General features: G+C 36.7%; 1 protein-coding gene across 3 annotated transcripts in view; it reads right to left on the bottom strand.

Annotated features, from left to right (window-relative positions):
• Positions 1-19,360, bottom strand: part of THSD7A (thrombospondin type 1 domain containing 7A) — a 446,765-nt gene that overhangs the window by 11,038 nt on the left and 416,367 nt on the right. For all 3 annotated transcript variants that reach the window (XM_058724979.1, XM_058724982.1, XM_058724980.1), the window contains 6 exons: positions 18,986-19,130; positions 17,561-17,676; positions 13,427-13,544; positions 13,047-13,192; positions 11,783-11,957; positions 7,181-7,354 (listed from right to left, as the gene is read on the bottom strand). In XM_058724979.1, the coding sequence (XP_058580962.1) occupies positions 7,181-7,354; positions 11,783-11,957; positions 13,047-13,192; positions 13,427-13,544; positions 17,561-17,676; positions 18,986-19,130 (874 nt within the window). The remainder of the gene's footprint in view (positions 1-7,180; positions 7,355-11,782; positions 11,958-13,046; positions 13,193-13,426; positions 13,545-17,560; positions 17,677-18,985; positions 19,131-19,360) is intronic.

The raw sequence follows: 19,360 nt of genomic DNA, 5'->3' as shown, positions 1-19,360 counted from the left end.
ATGTTCCACATATGAGAGTAATCATATGGTATTTATCTTTGTCTGACGTTATACCCTCTAGGTTCACCCACATTGTCTCAAAAGGCAAGATCACATTCTTTTGTATGGCTGAGTAATGGAATATTGCACACACACACGTGTGTGTGTGTGTGTATTATACCATATATTCATTCATTTATTGATGGACATTTAGCTTGTTTTGCTCTTGTAAATAATGCTGCAATAAACATGGGGTGCATAGGTCTTTTTGAGTTAGTGTTTTTCTTTTATTTGGGTAAATACCCAGAAGTGGAATTACTGGGTTATGGTAATTTTAATTTTTTGAGTAACCAACATACTGTTGACCACACTAACTGTACCAATTTACATTCCCATCAAGGATGCATGAGAGTTCCTATTCTCCACATCTTTGCCAACATTTATCTCTTAGCCATTCTGACTGGTGTGAGGAGATACCTCATTGTGGTTTTGGTTTACATTTCCCTGATGATTAGTTGAGTATCTTTTCATGTTGGCTATCTATCTGTGTCTCTTCCTTGGGGGGAAAAATGTCTATTCAGGTCCTTGCACATTTTTTAGATTTTTTTTGGTGTTTTGTATAACTTCTTTATATATTCTGGATATTAACCCCTTTTTGGATTTATGATTTGCAAATATCTTCTCCCATTCAATAGGTTGCTTTGTTGTTTTGTTGACAGCTTCTTTCTTTGTGCAAAAGCTTTTCATTTTAGTGTAGTCCCAATAGTTTATTTTTGCTTTTGTTTCTCTTTCTGGACAACTATCTAGAAAAATGTTGCTAAGGCCAATGTCAAATTACTGCCTAGTTTTCTTCTAGGAGTTTTATGGTTTTATGTATTCTATTTATGTCTTTAACCCCTTTGAGTTTATTTTTGTATGTGGTATAAGAAAGTGGTCCAGTTTTATTCTTTTGTGTGTAGCTGTGCAGTTTTACCAGTACCATTTATTGAAGAAACTGTCTTTTCTCTATTGTATCTTCTTGCCTCTTGTGTACCAGATTAATTGATCATGTAAGTATGGGCTCTCTATTCAGTTCCATTGATATAGGTGTCTATTTTTGTGCCAGTTCCACATGTTTTTGATTACTATAGCTTTGTAGTATAGTTTGAAATCTGAGATTGTGCTGCTTCCAGCTTTGTTGCTCTTTCTCAGGATTGCTTTGGCTATTCAGGGTCTTTGTGATTCCATATAAATCTTAGGAGTATTTGTTTTAGTTCAGTGTAAAATACCATCAGTACTTTGATAGGGATTATATTTACTCAGTAGATTGCTTTGGGTAGTATGAACATTTTAACAATATTTTCCTAATCCATGAGCATGATAGATCTTTTTATTTATTTGTGTAGTCTTCAATGTCTCATCAATGCCTTATTGTTTTTAGTGTACAGGTTTTCACTTCCTTGGTTAAGTTTATTCCTAGGTATTTTGTTCTTTTTGGTGCAATTATAAGTGGAGTTTTTTTTTTTTTTTCCTTTCTGCTACTTTGTAATTAGTGTATAGAAATGCAACAGGTGTCTACATATCGATTTTTGTATCCTGCAACTTAACTGAATTCATTTATTGTAATAGTTTTTTGGGGGAGGGTTTTCTATGTATAATACCACATCATCTACAAGCAGTGACAATTTTATTTCTTCCTTACCAACTTGCATGCTTTTCTTTTTATTGTATGATTGCAACCTCTAGGATTTTGAGTACTACATTGACTAAAAGTGGTAAGAATGGATAACATCCTTGTTGTCCTTCTGTTCTTTTTTTTAAATTTTTTTTTTTTAACGTTTATTTATTTTTGAGACAGAGAGAGACAGAGCATGAACGGGGGAGGGTCTGAGAGAGAGGGAGACACAGAATCGGAAACAGGCTCCAGGCTCCGAGCCATCAGCCCAGAGCCTGACGCGGGGCTCGAACTCACGGACCGCGAGATCGTGACCTGGCTGAAGTCGGACGCTTAACCAACTGCGCCACCCAGGCGCCCCTGTCCTTCTGTTCTTGATGGTGAACAACTAAGAGCTTGTCTGAGTATGATGTTAGCTGTGGGTTTGTCATCAATGGCCTTTGTTGAGACTCACTTTGTTGAATTTTCATCATGAATGGGTGTTGTATTTTGTCAAATTCCTTTTCTGTATCTATTGAGATGATCATGGATTTTTTTCTATTTTGGTTAAAATTTTTAATGTGAAAATCATAGTAATGTGCACGATTATTTATTTGCTTTCAACTATTAAGCTTCGGATTACACTTGGGCTGGAACCTTCTTTACCAGGTTGGCAATAGTGAGCATCCTTGCTTTGTTAGCAATTGCAAGGGAATGTCTCTAATGTTTTCCCTGATATTATCATGTATGCTGTTAGTTTTTGTAGATATCATTTATTAGGTGATTTCCTTCTAGTTCAAGTTAAATTGGAAGTTTCATTGTGAATTAAGGTTGCATTCTACAAACATTGTTTCAACACATTTAAAAATCCTATGACTTTTTTTTCTGTTGGTATGATGACTTACATCATGATTAATTATGGTATTAAGGATTTGGTTAGATAGTAATCTTTTATGATTTTGACATCTATTTTCATTGGTGACATTATTGACTAATTTTACTGCTACACTCTCATGGAGCAGGGAGGATTTTCCTTATCTTTTTTTCCCACACAATTTTTTTTTTAAGATTTCACATAAAATGGAGTTGTTTATTCATTTAAATTTTGGTAAAACTCCATATAAAGTGCCAAAACTGAAACAGGAATAAATAGACAATTTGAACAGAGCCATACCCAGTAAAGAAATCAAATTAGTAATCAAAAATCACCCAAATAACAAGAGTCCAGGGCCAGATGGCTTTCCAGGGGAATTCTACCAAACATTTAATGAAGAGTTAATACCTATTCTCTTGAAGCTGTTCCAAAAAATAGAAATGGAAGGAAAACTTCCAAACTCTTTCTATGAGGCCAGCATTACCTTGATTCCAAAACCAGACAGAGACCCCACTAAAAAGGAGAACTATAGACCAATTTCCCTGATGAACATGGATGCAAAAATCCCCAATAAGATATTAGCCAACCGGATCCAACAATACATTAGAACAATTATTCACCATGACCAAGCGGGATTTACCTGGGATGCAGGACTGCTTCAGCATCTGCAAAACAATCAGTGTGATTCTTCACATCAATAAAAGAAAGGACAAGAACACATGATCCTCTCAATAGATGCAGAGAAAGCATTTGACAAAATACAGCATCCTTTCTTGATAAAAACCCTCAAGAAAGTAGGGATAGAAGGATCATACCTCAAGATAATAAAAGCCATACATGAAAGACCCAATGCTAATATCATCCTCAATGGGGAAAAACTGAGAGCTTTTACCCTAAGGTCAGGAACAAGACAGATATGTCCCCTCTCACCACTGTTATTCAACATAGTATTGGAAGGCTTAGCCTCAGCAATCAGACAACACAAACCAAAGGCATCTAAATTGGCCAGGTCAAACTTTAACTCTTCGCAGATGACCTGATACTCTATATGGAAAACCCAAAAGATTTCAGCAAAAAACTGTTGGAACTGATCCATGAGTTCAGCAAAGTTGCAGGGTATAAAATCAATGCACAGAAATTGGTTGCATTCCTATACACTGATAATGAAGCAATAGAGGAGAAATCAAGGATCAATCCCATTTATAATTGTACCAAAACCCATAAAATACCTAGGAATAAATCTAACCAAAGAGGTGAAAAATCCATACACTGAAAATTACAGAAAGCTTGTGAAAGAAATTGAAGAAGACACATAAAAAAATGGAAAAAGATTCCATGATCCTGGATAGGAAGAACAAATATTGTTAAAATGTTGATACTACCCAAAGCAATCTACATATTCAATGCAATCCCTATCACAATAAGATCAGCATTCTTCACAGAGCTATAACAAACAGTCCTAAAATGTGTATGGAACCAGAAATGACCCTGAGTAGCCAAAGCAATCTTGAAAAAGAAAACCAAAGCAGGAGGCATCACAATCCCACATGTCAAGCTGTATTACAAAGCTGTAAGCATCAAGACAGTATGGTACTGGCACAAGGGCAGACACTCAGATCAATGGAACAGGATAGAAAACCCAGAAATGGACACACAGTGTATGGCCAACTAATCTTTGACAAAGCAGGAAAGAATATCCAATGGAATAAAGACAGTCTCTTCAGCAAGTGGTGCTGAGAAAACTGAACAGCGACGTGCAGAAGAATAAACCTGGACCACTTTCTTACACCATACACAAAAATAAACTCAAAATGGGTGAAAGACCTAAATGTAAGACAGGAAGCCATCAGAATCCTCATCAAGAAAGCAGCCAAAAACCTCTTTGACCTTGGCCTCAGCAACTTCTTACTCAACACATCTCCAGAGGCAAGAGAAACAAAAGCAAAAATCAACTATTGGGACCTCATCAAAATTAAAAGCTTCTGCACAGCAAAGGAAACAATCAGCAAAACTAAAACGCAACTGACAGAATAGGAGAAGATATTTGCAAACAACATATCAGATAAAGGGTTGGTATCCAAAATCTATAAAGAACTTCTCAAACTCCACACCCAAAAAAAACAATAACCCAGTGAAGAAATGGGCAAAAGACATGAATAGACATTTCTCCAAAGAGGACATCCAGATGGCCAATCGACACATGAAAAAATGCTCAACATCACTCATCATCAGGGAGATACAAATTAAAACCACAAAGAGATACCACCTCAGGCTAGTCAGAATAGCTATAATGGCTAAAATAAACAACTCAGGCAACAAGAGATGTCGGCAAGGATGCGGAGGAAAGGGATATCTTTTGCACTGCTGGTGGGAATGCACTCTGGAAAGCAGTATGGAGATTCCTCAAAAAATTAAAATGGAACTATCCTATGAACCAGCAATTGCCCTACTAGGTATTTATCCGAAGGATACAGGTATGCTGTTTCAAAGAGGCACATGCACCCCAATGTTTATAGCATCACTATCAACAATAGCCAAAGTATGGAAAGAGCCCAAATGTCCATTGATGGATGAATGGATAAAGAAGATGTGTTACACACACACACACACACACACACACACACACACACACACACACACACACTGGAGTATTACTCGGCAATCAAAAAGAAAGAAATCTTGCCATTTGCAACTACGTGGATGGAACTAGAGGGTACTATGCTAAGTGAAATTAGAGAAAGACAAATATCATATGACTTCACTCATGAGGACTGCAAGATACAAAACAGATGAACATAAGGGAAGGGAAGCAACAATAATATAAAAACAGGGTGGGGGACAAAACATAAGAGACTCTTAAATATGGAGAACAAACACAGGGCTACTGGAGGGGTTGTGGGAGGGGGAATTGGCTAAAAGGGTAAGGGGCATTAAGAATCTACTCCTGAAATCATTGTTGCATGATATGCTAACTTGGATGTAAATTTTAAAAATTTAATTAAATAAAAATACAAAAAAAAAAGTTTGGTAAAACTCAAAGCCATTTATGTTTTAGTTTGTTTCATGTATAAGTAAATATTTGATGCACTTGAGTTTTTAATAGTTACATAATCCATAGTTTAGATTCTGTATCATTCTTGATAAATTATAAAATTTAGATTATCTTGAGGTTTCTATATTTATTAGGAAAATTTATTGATAATTTTTATTTTTTTTAAGTTTATCCATTTTGGGGGGGGCAGAGAGAAGGAGAGACAGAATCCCAAGTAGGCTCTATACCATCAGTGCACAGCCCTACATAGGGCTTGAATTCACGAGCCCCTGAGATCATGACCTGAGCCAAGATCAAGAGTCAGACGCTTAACTGACTGAGCCAGCGAGGCACCTCTAGTCATAATTTTTAAAACTCTACTCTATATGATGTAGTAGTTATTTTGCTCTTTTTTCCTGATTTTTTCCATGAGGTGGTCTATTTAGTTAGTTTGGTCAACTATTGGTTGTTGATTATTTTGTTTGTTTTCTATCTCACTGAATTTATATTTATCTGTATTAGTTACATTCTACTTGAGTTTAATGCTTAGCTCATTTTAATCTTTTCTACTCCCCTATTTAGGCATTTCAGGCTTTAAGTTTTCTTGTAAGTACTTTTGTGCTAAATCCCACATACCATTTGAAGTGTAACGCTCTAGAAATGTCGTTTCCAGTTTTTACTGCTGTGTGCATGGTGACATTTCTTTCACAATTGCTGTGTTACTGATTTCTAATTTTATTTCGTTATCATTTGGGGGTGAACAAATTTTTCCTTGGGTCTGTTTCATTTATTGTAACCTCTGACTTTTCTCTACTTCATTACCTACACCCAGGACGTAGGGAATGGTTCATCTGTTTGGTAAATTAGGGAAGATTCAACTGACAAGGTGCATAATTATACCTAATTCTTGGGTTAAGTCATCTAGCCCATTTGGCTTTTATTCTAAGCCTTCTTCACTAACATTCCAAGCTTTTGTCTCCAACTTTTCAGTAAAAAAAGTAGTATTTTGGCTCCTATTTGCTATTAATTGTCATACTCTTTAATTGTTTCCAAAGACAAGCAGGAAGGAGAGGACCTATGTTCTACACTAGATATAAAGTCTTTTGTTTTCATTTAGACTGCCTCTGTGTTCCCAAAGTATGACATTTTAATGCTCTGTTGTTTTTGAAAATGTCATATACTGTTTATATTGGGTGCGTGGCTCTATATGTGTGTATACATTCACACATAGACACAGAAACATGTACGTTCATGTGTTATGTCATATTAGTTCTTACCAATACTTTGATTTATCAATTTATAAGAATATAATAAAAATCTCTCATTTTGATGTGGATTAGTAGTTTTTCTTTGTTTCCTTTAACTTAAATAAAGGATATCCTGATACATGATCAGGATTGTCCTGAGTGTCCAAATAATGTGCTCTTAATTATCTGGGCCTTCTGTAGCTAATAAAACTGTGAACCATGTTTTACATTTCTTATCTAATTTTTGAAGGGTGAGAGATTTTTCTTCCTGTAAATTTTTAGAATTCAGAATCCTACTCTTAATTCTCAGTCTTAAGAGATCTTAGCAAATTTACTTATTGAGCAGAAAATTCTATATCTTATGCTTTTGTCTCTTAAAACTAAATTGAAAAGATTTCATGAATTGCAGCACTCACCATCACATGATTTTGTTTCTAACATTTGTTCTGGGCATAGATGTTGATTTTCCAGTTCTTGTATGATCACCGCTCTGGAACGGACCTGTATTCCACCAAAGCCTAGGTCCTCACCATTCACGCAGGTTATCTGACACAGGCTCCACGAAGACCAGTCCTTCAGATAACAGTCACCTGCAAAACACCAGTTGGTAGTTCATACACATACCCATAAACAGCAGCCGTCCAGCTAGTAATTATATTTCTTCACCTCACCGGGAAATGTTTCTTGGTATGCTAGTCATACATGATATTTATAGGATTTAGGTAAGTATTTAATTTTGGCAAGTTTATATGTGGTTTACAAGTGTATATTAATGTTAGTTTGGGAGTGGATGTTGCTGAATAGAAACTACAGCTTCCAGGATCTTGTGCATTATGATTCACCTCCTCTTAAGAGACAACAAACAGTTGATTAAAACCTACCACCACTCCAGGGACGCCTGTGTGGCTCAGTCGGTTAAGGATCTGACTCTAGATTTTGGTTCAGGTCATGATCTCAGGGTGGTTGGTGAGTTTGAGTCCCGCGTCAAGCCCTGCACTGTTAGTGAGAAGCCTGCTTGGGATTCTCCCTCTCTCTCTCTGCCCTTCTCCCCCTTTCTCTTTCGTGCATGTGCTCTCCCTCTCAAAATAAACTTTATATATTAAAAAACGAAACAAAACAGAAAAAACCTACCACCATTCTTGACATTATGGTGAAGAGGTTTATTAAGCACTTGGTAGTACCAATGGAAATCTAAATATACATGAAATTTGTCTTGTAGACGTGCATAATTTCAAAAACACTTGAGCTCCAAGGCTGAGAAAACTGGCATTTATACTTTAGTTTTTCCAATTTCTTGCCAGAGGTGTGAGGGTGAGACAGTCAAGTGAGCAGCAACTGCAGTAGTAGTAATAATCCTTGTGACTTTATCTGACCTACATCTTCAATCGAATTCTTTTTTTCAATTATTTATTGAAGAAGAATATGCATGAAAAATGATCACATATTATAAATGGTCAAATTTTCACAGTCTGATTTTATAACTTTGCGGCCAATGCCCAAATCAAGCAAGAGGACATTCTCAGAATTTCAGAAACCTTTCTTGTGTGACATATGGAATCGTACCATCTGTATCTGTAAAAAATACTTCACTCATTTATGTTTGCAGGATCCACATGTATTTATGTAGTTCCACTGTGATCATTAGTGCTGTATTTTACTCCATTATATGACTGTGTCATAATTTAGATACCATTCTTTTGATGGGCAGGTGGAGAGTTATACATTATTTCTATAATGAATACTGCTATTGTGAACATCTTAGTGTGAGTCTTTGAACTTATATGTGCATTTCTACCGGGCGTATACTTAGGAGTGGAATTGCTGGGCCGTGGTGTATCCTGCGTTCAACATCTTCAACCATTTGGAGAACAAGGAGGATTTGATGAAATATACCTTTCCTGTATACCCATCCATTCTTCAGGACTGACTGGTGATACTGTACACAGGATATAGTAAATTATGATAGACACGAATCCACAGGGATTCTTATCATTTTAATTATTCCAGCCATACCATATGCATAATTCATATTGCCTTATATTATGCTGAAGATGCCTAATATTAGCACAAATTTGCCTGGAGATCTGATTAATGAAAACATGTCTTGTGTTATAATTAAGAAATCTTGGCCAGATGTGAATAACTGGCTAATAGGTATATGTATAACAGTAAAGTGGACTGATTTTTGTAGACCTTTATTATAGTATGTCATTAATACTCAATGTCATCCTGAAGTGCAGAAAATTCTACTAAATTTTAGAAGCGTTAAGGAAAAAGAAACTATGAAGCATGTTTAAATACTTTGGGGTTACTCAGTTTTTAATTACATAGGAAAAACTATTAAAATTTTAAATAGTCCTCTCAAGATAAAGGTAATGTAACTACACCCCAGTGATTGCAAACTATGTGGAAAAATAAAACATATCATTTTTTTTTTTTTTACTGGTAGGCTTTATCTCTGTGATTATATCACTTGACATAGTGTATTTTACAACAAAACTCAATAAATCTTTTAGTATTTGTCTGTGAATTATATAATCGTCACCCCAAAAGAACTCATGTCAGGCTTTAAAGGCTGAATAACAGCAAATGACAGTGAGACATTGGGCTTGTACTAAACATACTTTTATGTTTTGACCATATAAACCATTATAATAATAAACCACACTATGCCTGCAAAAGATAGGACAAGTATATAAGATGCACTTCCTCCTTCAGTATTTTACTTACTTTAAAGCTTATTAGCTCATATGTTGCTAGCTTTCAAAACCCATTATTGGAGAAAACTAGCAACTGGGATGAAGAGATGGTAACTTAGAAGAGCAGCCTCCTTCTGGGTTTGTAATTAATTTAATTAGAATAGTGTGTTTGTTCTGTTTTATGTTATTGTGGGATCTTGTTTTCCTTTGGGTAACTTAGGACAAATTTCAATCTTGTGTTTATTTATGTTACTATTAGATTAGCACCAGTCTCTTCCATTAGAAGGTAAACTCAATGAGGACAGGGTATATATGTCTCTCAATGTATTGAGCCCTGTGGCTAGCCCCCAGTAACACCTGATAATAATAATAAAATGAGTGGGTGATTGTTTTGTAGGAAGTATAAGAAAACAAGTGGACAAACTCCACAGGAAAGCAGACACGAATTCCTGGCAAGGCTGCTAGTGCTGCTCCGTGTTGTGGTTATCACGATAATCCTATTCATGGCGCTGGAGATTTGGCTCTGGAATAGACAGGCCTTCCAACTTTTAGCTTTGGTGCCTTTTGACTATGTGGCCATTCGGCACATGAAAGCCCAAAGGTTCAGTCCTTGGCTCTGCCCAGAGCCCTTACCTGCTGCAACAGCCTCAACCTTATTCAGCTGTGAAGCAAAATGATTTTATTGAATTGTATGTGAGAATGTGGACTGCAATCAGGCCAGTTTTTTTTTTTGGGGGGCGGGGGAGGGCAGGAAATGGAGTAGGGGAATTGCTGGATCAGGAATAGGTTATTATTATCAGGTGCAGGAATGTCTAAGAAGCAACACTTAATCGAGGTCTAGAAAGTAAGATTTTTAAAAAGATCTTTCTTCATTTGAAGTAGATGAAACTATAAGTATGTACAAAGGCTGTTGTTATGGTTGTGAGGAATGCCCTCAAAATCTAGCATACAGTTCAAAATATCAGGGATTATTTTACTTTACTGCTCTGTTTTAATTTTATTCAGTTCATCTTAATAAACTATAGAAACTGCCAATATTATCATCTCAAATAATTTACTTAAGAATGAATAAACTGATGAGAGAATGAGCAACCCATATAGTAAGCTATTTACAGCATTTAGAGACTTCAATCCATTACAATAAACTTTTGAAAATATGTCCTCCATCTTTAAAATTTCCTTAAACCATAACTTTTTTATTTAGGTAGTCTATTTTTGTCTCCAGTCAAAATTTGTTTGCCAAATCCTTATTTTTATTTTTTTGGGGATCTTATTTGAAATAACACATTCCTTAAAGAGATCAATTTTTTTCTTCTCATAATTATAAGCAAAGTGGAGAATAAAAACTTTCCACTGAGGGTGAAACACAGGCCATTTACTTCCAGTCTTATTTCTCTCTCGTCTACTAATAAATTGTTGCCCCCATCTTTCTCAAAGCCTTAGACTCATGCTTGATGTTGAGCTTATTTTGATCTTCTGTCTACCCTACAGTTCTCTGCACCAAGCCCAACTTCCTAAATATTAGCTTATCACTGTCTTCCAGTTATTTCTAAACTATTTGATATACGATATTTGCTTTCCACATTTTACTGCATGAACCCATGTGTCCAACTCTGAATTGTGGTAATTTCTTTCAATATTTTCTTCCATAATATTTTTTTCTCACTCTCGAATGATTTTGCTGGGGAAAGGATTTTAGGCTCATGACTATTTTCCATCACACTGTGCATACATTCCATTGTCTTCGGACTTTCATTGTAACTAAGAAGAATTTTTTATGATTCTAATTGATTGTCTTCCAGTTGTAAGTACTTTTTTTTTTTCTTTCTGCATGCTTTACTAGTTCTCTAGTTTTCTACATTCTGTGTTTTAACTACAGTGTATCTAGGTGTGATTTTGTTTTCGATTCTTTTCAGGACCCAAAGTAAGTTTTCATTAATTATAGGACTTAAATCTTTTGCTAGCCATTTGTGTTAAAACCTGCTTCTCTCTCTCCTGGAAATCCTAAATAGATACAAATCCCCTTTCATACGTTCCCTGTCAAGCAGGAGCCTAAGGCCTTAACTGCCCTCCTCTGCGGGTGTTAGAACTCCAGGGTGGCAGCAGAGGCCACACGGGAGACCTGGACTTCACCCTGAGTTGGCAGTAACAAGGCAGTAACCCCTGCATCCACGCTATGTATCCAGTTGTTGACACAGATACTACTGAATGAGAAGACTTGCTGACATGCCTTAACTTAGACTAGCAAGTGCAACCTCTTCTCTATCCTAGGTCTAGTAAGAAATGACCAAACTATGAATAACATTTTGTTATTGTTACCTGGGCAAGGCTGGGTGCAGGTCTCCTCGAGAACCATTTTTTTATTACCATCTATAATGGGTTCAATGTCAGTACAGAATTCTTCATCCACCACTTTGCCGAAATCATCACCTGACCCATCACTCACTACACAAGAAATGTTCCTCGTTCTGGTCCCTTCACCACACTGGGCATCCTAGAACGCAGGAAGAAATAACTAATTAGGAAAAGAAAAATAATTCATTAGCAAGCTCATCACTTACAGTCATCTTCTGCACCATTGATCTTGATTTATGAGCAGTTAAAGAAGCATTTGAAACCCTAGAGAAGAAGTCCTGTAGGACACTAGCCATAAAGTATACAATGAACAATTTATTTTTTTTGTAGCCGAAGACAGGCAAATAAATTTTCATTAAAATGAATCTGTCTCCAAATGATTTTAAACACACAGGACAGGGACTGCTGGTTATCAAAACTAATTAAACAGTTATGAAATAGCAAGGCACCTAAAATCTTTAAGAGGAAACATGTCATCTGTAAGTTCTGAAAAATATTTCTGAAACTAAATCTCTGCAAATAAAGAACACCTCTCTCTCTCTCTCTCTCTCTCTCTCTCTATATATATATATATATATATATATATATATATATATATATTTTTTTTTTTTTTTTTTTTTAAAGAGAGAGTGAATGTGAAGAGGGGCAAAGAGAGAGAGAGAATCCTAAGCAGGTTCTGCACTCAGAGGGAAATCAGACACAGGGCTCTTTTGTATGACCCTGGGATCATGACCTGAGCTGAAATCAAGAGTCAGATGCTCAAATGACTGAGCCACTGAGGTGCACCCCCCCACCTTGTTTTATTTATTTATTTATTTATTTATTTATTTATTTATTTATTTAAAAAAATTTTTTTTTTTTTTAACATTTATTTATTTTGAGACAGAGAGAGACAGAGCATGAACGGGGGAGGCGCAGAGAGAGAGGGAGACACAGAACCGGAAGCAGGCTCCAGGATCTGAGCCATCAGCCCAGAGCCCGACGCGGGGCTCAAACTCACGGAACGTGAGATTGTGACCTGAGCCGAAGTCGGACGCTTAACCGACTGAGCCACCCAGGCGCCCCACCCACACCTTGTTTTAAAGTAGGCTCCATGCTCCATGGAGCCCAATGAGGGGCTTGAACTCATGACCCTGAGATCAAGACCTGATCTGAAATCAAGAGACAGACACTTAATTGCCTGAGCCATCCAGGCGACCCTCTATACAACTTCTTGAGATTTGATTACCTGTACTTGGCATAGAGACCACTGGCCATATTGCCATTGATAACAGGGCTTCACTGGGCAAGGCTTAGACTGTTCCATCAGGGCAGGGCATGGTCGTCCATCACCCTGAAAGGGCTGAGTCACTGTTCGTCTTCGGATCATTTTTCCTTTAAGAGATACAAAGTGATGCAAAGTGATATACTTGTGTAAGCATCTATCTTGAAAGACGGCATCACAGACATTTCTCCTGAGGAGATCCAAGGGACAAGTAAGTCTCATATATTTTGAAAGGAAAGACCCTGATTCAACCTTTATGAAAATTATCTGGTAATCATTAAAGCAAGAGTGATATTTCATATTCCTTGACTATTAATCTAATGCTAATGAAGGTACAAACAAACCTGTGAGGCCACATGTTTGAGAGCATTCTGACCAAGGAGACCAGTCAGAAAGCTGACAGTTTATAGGACATTCCACCATGCAGGATGTGTTCATCTGCCAGTTCTTCTCCAGGCCAAGCTGAAAGGAAAGAGGTAGATCTGTTTTACTGACCTGGAAGGATGCCATGATGTGTCTTATTATTAGAGGGAGGATGGGAGGAAGAAAAAAAAAATAGTAGTGGGGAGGAGAGGAGAGGAAGAATAAGCAAGATGCATAATAAAATAAAATGGTATCTGGAGGACAAACACCCAAACTTAAAACTATAAAGTTGTTCAACCCACGAGAGTGGGAACAAAGGGCACAGGATGAACGGAGGAGTCCATTTACTCCATATACATTGTTGAACTTTTCAAATTAAAAAAAAAAGTTTTTAAATTTTAGCTAATGCTATCATCATTTTTTTAAGTTAGTTATTTTTTTATTTTTTTAAATGTTTATTTATATTTTGAGAGAGAGAGAGAGAGAGAGAGCAAGAGGGGGAGTGGCAGAGAGAGAGAGGGAGACACAGAGTCCAAAGCAGACTCCAGGCTCTGAGCTATCAGCACAGAGCCTGATGTGGGGCTAGACCTCATGGATCATGAGATCATAACCTGAGCCGAAGTCAGAGGCTTAACTGACTGAGCCACCCAGGCACCCCTTAAGTTTACTTATTTTGAGAGAGAGAGAGCATATATGACTGGGGGAGAGGCAGAGAGAGAGAGAGAGAGAATCCCAAGCAGGCTCCATACTGTCAGTGTGGAGCCCTCTGTGGGGCTCGAGCTCACAGACCGTGAGATCATAACCTGAGTTGAAACCAAGTCAGACTGTTAACTGACTGAGCTACGCTTGACCTCCTAAATTTAAAAAATAATTTTTTTTTTTCGAGACAGGCAGCTAGTTGAGGCGGGGCTGAGGTAGAAGGAGAGAGAGAATCTTAAGCAGCCTCCATGCCCAGCACAAAGCCCAGTGCAGGGCTTGATCTTGAGCCACTCAGGCATTCCCGTTGTTGAACTTTTTAAATAAGGAATGAAAAAAAAGTAGATTTAGTCTCTAAATTGGTTTACTTTCCCTAAAGGAGTAACGAGATAGGTGTAAGCATGATTACTTCCCATTAGTTAAAAACCAAGAATATCACCAATATATAGATTTATAATTGTATCTTTGGGATATTATTTCTTTTTATGTATCATGTTAAAACTGAAAAACAAAAGGTTTAAAAGACAAATTATCACTCAAAAACTAATAATATAACATTGAAATAATATTCGATAATAGTTAAGTATGTTATCTCTCTCAAAAGGAAATACGGTTGCCAGAATTTTTTGATTACGAATATTTTATACACATTTATTTTTTACAAAGATTTTCTTTTGTAAAACTGATCTCAGCAGCTAACTGAGGTATAATTCACTTATTTTGGTTAGCCTCTCATTAGATTCTGACACTGTGACATTTTATTAGCATTGAGTTCCTTCCTTGTTGAAGCATTCTACTTTTAAAATATGAGATTTCCAACTCATCTACTTTTATATGCAAACAGTTAAAAAGTCCAAGGTACAAAGTAGCACGAAAATAGAAGTGCTTAAGAGCTTGTGAGGAGACTACAGGTTTTGTTTTGTTTTTAATCCTTGGGATTTTTAAAATGGGTTTTAAAATTTTTGCATGAAAGAGAATTTTATAGTGTCTATGGTATATAGTAAAAGATGGCCAAAGAAATGTTATATTGTGGTTCAAGCATAGCTCTCAGCTCTAAGTTGTCCACTGAAAGAGGATCAGATCAGTGACTATGCTACACATCTCTCCAGGCATTCCTATTATATTCTTCACCAGTAATACTTGACAAAGCTGAGGATTTGGTATGAACATTTTTACCATATCACTTAATTCAGGTCTCAAAAAGTCACTTAAATCATGGGAGGCTGGAGAAAGGAGACTTAAGGCAATTATATGCTAATAAGGATGTGTAACATTTAAGGCAGATAATAGTTTCATGGAGAGAGGGTTTGAATCACAGAATTCAGCTACTATGACTTATTTCACTGCAGAGTTGAAAAGGATGTCTGTTTATAGACCTTTGTGGTATCCAGTGGTAAGACACTTTAACAGTCTACTATGGTTTTTTCTTACATTTATTGTTCCTCTTTTTTTCTTGTTCTCTTACTGTCTCATCTATCTAAACATGTGTCTAACTAAATGAAAAGAAACCTGTTCAGGGATCAAAGAAGAGGAAAGGAGAAACCAATTACTAGGATTGGATGAATAAATGTCTGAAAAACATCAAAGAAAAAAATGCTATATAAATGCTAGATAGGTTTAACCCTAATTGTCCCCTTTGCTGTGTAGGAATGGCATTATTTCTTTCTGGTTCTTAGGGAAACAGCAAGAGTTAGCGACTGCTGTTGTTCTGAATGCAGGGTTTGCACATGTATTAGTAGGTAGGCAATCAATCCATTATTTAAAAAGATAGCCGGCTTTTCTCAGGGATATTAGTTAATACTACTGCATCCATGGGGATGCATAAACAGGATAGGAGTTGTTTATTCCAATTCCTGTAGAGAGTAGCACTGTACTTCCTAAAGACAGTGATTACTACAATGTTATGATCTGAATCCCTAATTGTTACCACAGTATTCAAACAATGTAACATTAATGCATAAAAGTAAATTTATCTAGGCTCCTGGATAATTAAAATAACAGTTATTTCTCAAGGTTTTACTCACATTTCATTTAAGAAATAAAGGACTCTATACCTCTGTCCTGTAGTCACTTATTTTTTAATTGGTTTTGTATGATTTGGGGTTAGCTTTCACAAAGCTCTCAGCTATTTAATGTATATTTCATTCTGATCCAGGAGGACATTTACATGCACGTTTGCAAAAAAGGAGATATTAATCAACTGGAAGTAGATCAAAGCTCTCCAGCCAGCATATGACTATAGTAATGTCCATTAATACTAATGTTATTTTTTATAATGGTTACATTACTTTGATGTTACTAGTTTCAAAACCAAATTAATTCAGGTATAAAATTTATAACTAAAGTATGAATACACTAAATTATGTAATAAGATGGTAGTGGGAGGAATTTACTAACTAAACAACTTGTTTTCAGAACACTCAGCAGCTCCATTCCCATGGACAGATATAAGGAAGTTGTTAGGTCTACATGATAAAGATATCAAATGGATTGATATCATCTCCATCTGGAGTTTTCTCTTAGTAGCTGGAATAATTTACCATGGGATTATACAGCCCCCAAGATGTGTAGGTAGAAGTCATGGTCACCATGTCTGCTGAACCCTAATGAGGTCATAAGCTCCTCTCTATGTGTTCAAGATCTATTGAGGCTCCTGTTTATCTTGGTTCATGTTTAACCCAGTGGGGTTTAGATGCAGGAGGAGTTAAAACCTGTCAGGAATGTGGGGACCCTTTTGGTATGGAAGTCGGACAAAATAATTACAACATGAAGTGTAGCTTCAGGAAGAGAAAGGCCAACAACTATGTTTCCTCACATTTCATAAGGTCATACCTAGAAATGATGACATTACTTTTATAAATTGGAAAATTAACAGTTACAAGTCTCTGCACCTCAAAGATATAATGGCAGACTTCATTCCTTTGTTTGAATTTCAAGCTCTCTCTTACCCAGACCTGAGTACTTAGACTCTCACAGCTGGATATTAGATCCTAATATCAAAATCTGCTACCAAACCACATGCGATCAATGTTTAGCAACAGAGAGAATAAATGATGGCTCTTGGCAGGTGTCCCAGGCAACACAAAATTCACATGAAATTACAAAAGATGATGAGTAGTCTGATTAAGATTTATTGCCTTTATTCACCTTGATTACTTATTGTTCCCCAAGCATTTCTTTCCAAATAGGCTAATTAGCATACCTTTGGGCTCCAAGCAGAACAAAATACAGGAAATTATGTGTAGAAATCAGTAGTTGGACAGTGTTTCTTTTCAAGAGGGTGCTTAACAGCCTCTGAGTAGTATAGAAAACCATCTGCTGGCAATGAGCTGCAGTGAGCACAGGTCACTTGGCTCAGCATGAATTGAAATTATTAGGGAAGAATTTACTCACAAAGATATAACACAGTATCCCCTCACCTCTTCACAATATTTCAGGTCAACCGACTTGCCATCACTTCGAACACAATCCAACATCCTTGTTTTAATGCCATTTCCACAAACTGCCTTCTCACTGAGCTGACACGTGCTCCAGTCTGAAAGGAAGGGAGCCCATCAGAACAGAAGGCTATGTATGAAACAGATTTCAAATGAAACTCTGATGACCTGAATCCCATATTTAATTCACAACTGCTTCCTAAGCCCCACAATCAATCATCCCACATGCAGAGCATATGGGTCCCGGCTTTGAACATATCAAGAGTCAAATGGAATTGCTGTGGTTGCACATAGCTATGGGGATTATTCTTGAAGGCAGATGTCTACCTGACAATCTTGACAGCTAGCCTTTTGGTGACAGTGTGAAACTGGCTTTGGCCTGCAGATCGAATGTCACTTAAAAACGTTTTTTTCCTAATAAAAGTAGAAATTTAAATTTTAACATTATTTCAAACAAAACACTATTTCACTTACTGTCCATACCTAGAATGTTTAAAAATATACACTTATTTATTTCAAAATCACTTTGGCCATATCTATTTAATTCTTTTATTTCATGTCTTTTGCAAAGTAATTCTTTCAATCTTTCTTTCCAGGGTAGCATAGCATGGCCCAGAGAACTGTGACTTCTTTGTATCATCAAAGGAAATGGAAGAGAAAAACCTAAGGAGACAAAAAGCCAATCTGACTGCTGTGTGTTAGTGCACAATGTTTAGAGTTTGTTTCAGCGGGAAAATTACTCGGGAAAAATTCCAAAATAAGCTTCAGTGTTGCCTTACATCATATAAACCAACGCATTCTCTTCTTTCTTAGAATTTGCGCTGATATGGTATGAGATGAGGGTTATGGGAAAAAAATGAAGTCATAATAAGTCTTTTCTTCTGAAAAAAACATTCATCCTTTTTCATCTGTACCTTTGATAATGCTGAAATGTTTGTATCTTCTTCATACGGTTTTTTGGTAGCTTAAGATTGCTGACATTTTTACCTCAGACTAATCATGCTTATAAACTTCCCCCACACCAAGAACTTTGTCCCAGTATGTTGTAGGTATTAAACATCTGAAGAAGAAAGACATCTTTCAATAAACCTGATACTTATGGGAAAGATATGTATCTTTTATTTGCACCTTCCCAAAGTGGGAGGATGTCTTCAATAGGATCATTTAGGCTATTCACAATCTACCTTAAGGGCTCAATGTCCGTGTGATATTTTCATTCTCTATCCTGATGTTTACTGAGAAATAGATAAATATTTCTGTCATTAAATAAAGAATTATCTCTGGGAAAGTAAGAAGCATGTCCAAAAGGGACCCAGATGGAGGGGAACAATACTTACGGGAATACTGCTGAGCTGAAAGGCACAGGATTTGGCCTTTAACTCTGTGATGAGATGACTATGCACATACCTGTTACATTATAATCATAGTGGAAGCAGTTTTTGTTTAGGTTACAAGGTTCCTTCTCAACGGCATTAGGGCAGGCTCTTCCTTCATCAGCAGGTTGTCTGATGGGATCAGCTGACCTTTGCCGGAAACTGCTTTGATTGCAAGGCTGACAAAGAATAATACAACTCCTCAGAATGGTGAATCCCCAGGCACACAAGAGCTAATATATGAGGGAGAGCACTGGAGCAGGAGTTAGAATTTTTGGGCCATTCTCATTACACCTCAGTGTCGCCATCTATAAAATCAAGTGTCAGATGAGTTTCCGATGTCCCATCTAGTTATAAGATGCTTAAGAGTCTGTGTGTCAAATACCAATGAATACATCCCATCACACAT

The sequence above is a fragment of the Neofelis nebulosa genome, chromosome 4 (genome assembly GCF_028018385.1).
Source record: "Neofelis nebulosa isolate mNeoNeb1 chromosome 4, mNeoNeb1.pri, whole genome shotgun sequence".
Classification (NCBI taxonomy): domain Eukaryota; kingdom Metazoa; phylum Chordata; class Mammalia; order Carnivora; family Felidae; genus Neofelis; species Neofelis nebulosa.
This window is presented reverse-complemented; position numbering and strand designations above follow the sequence as displayed.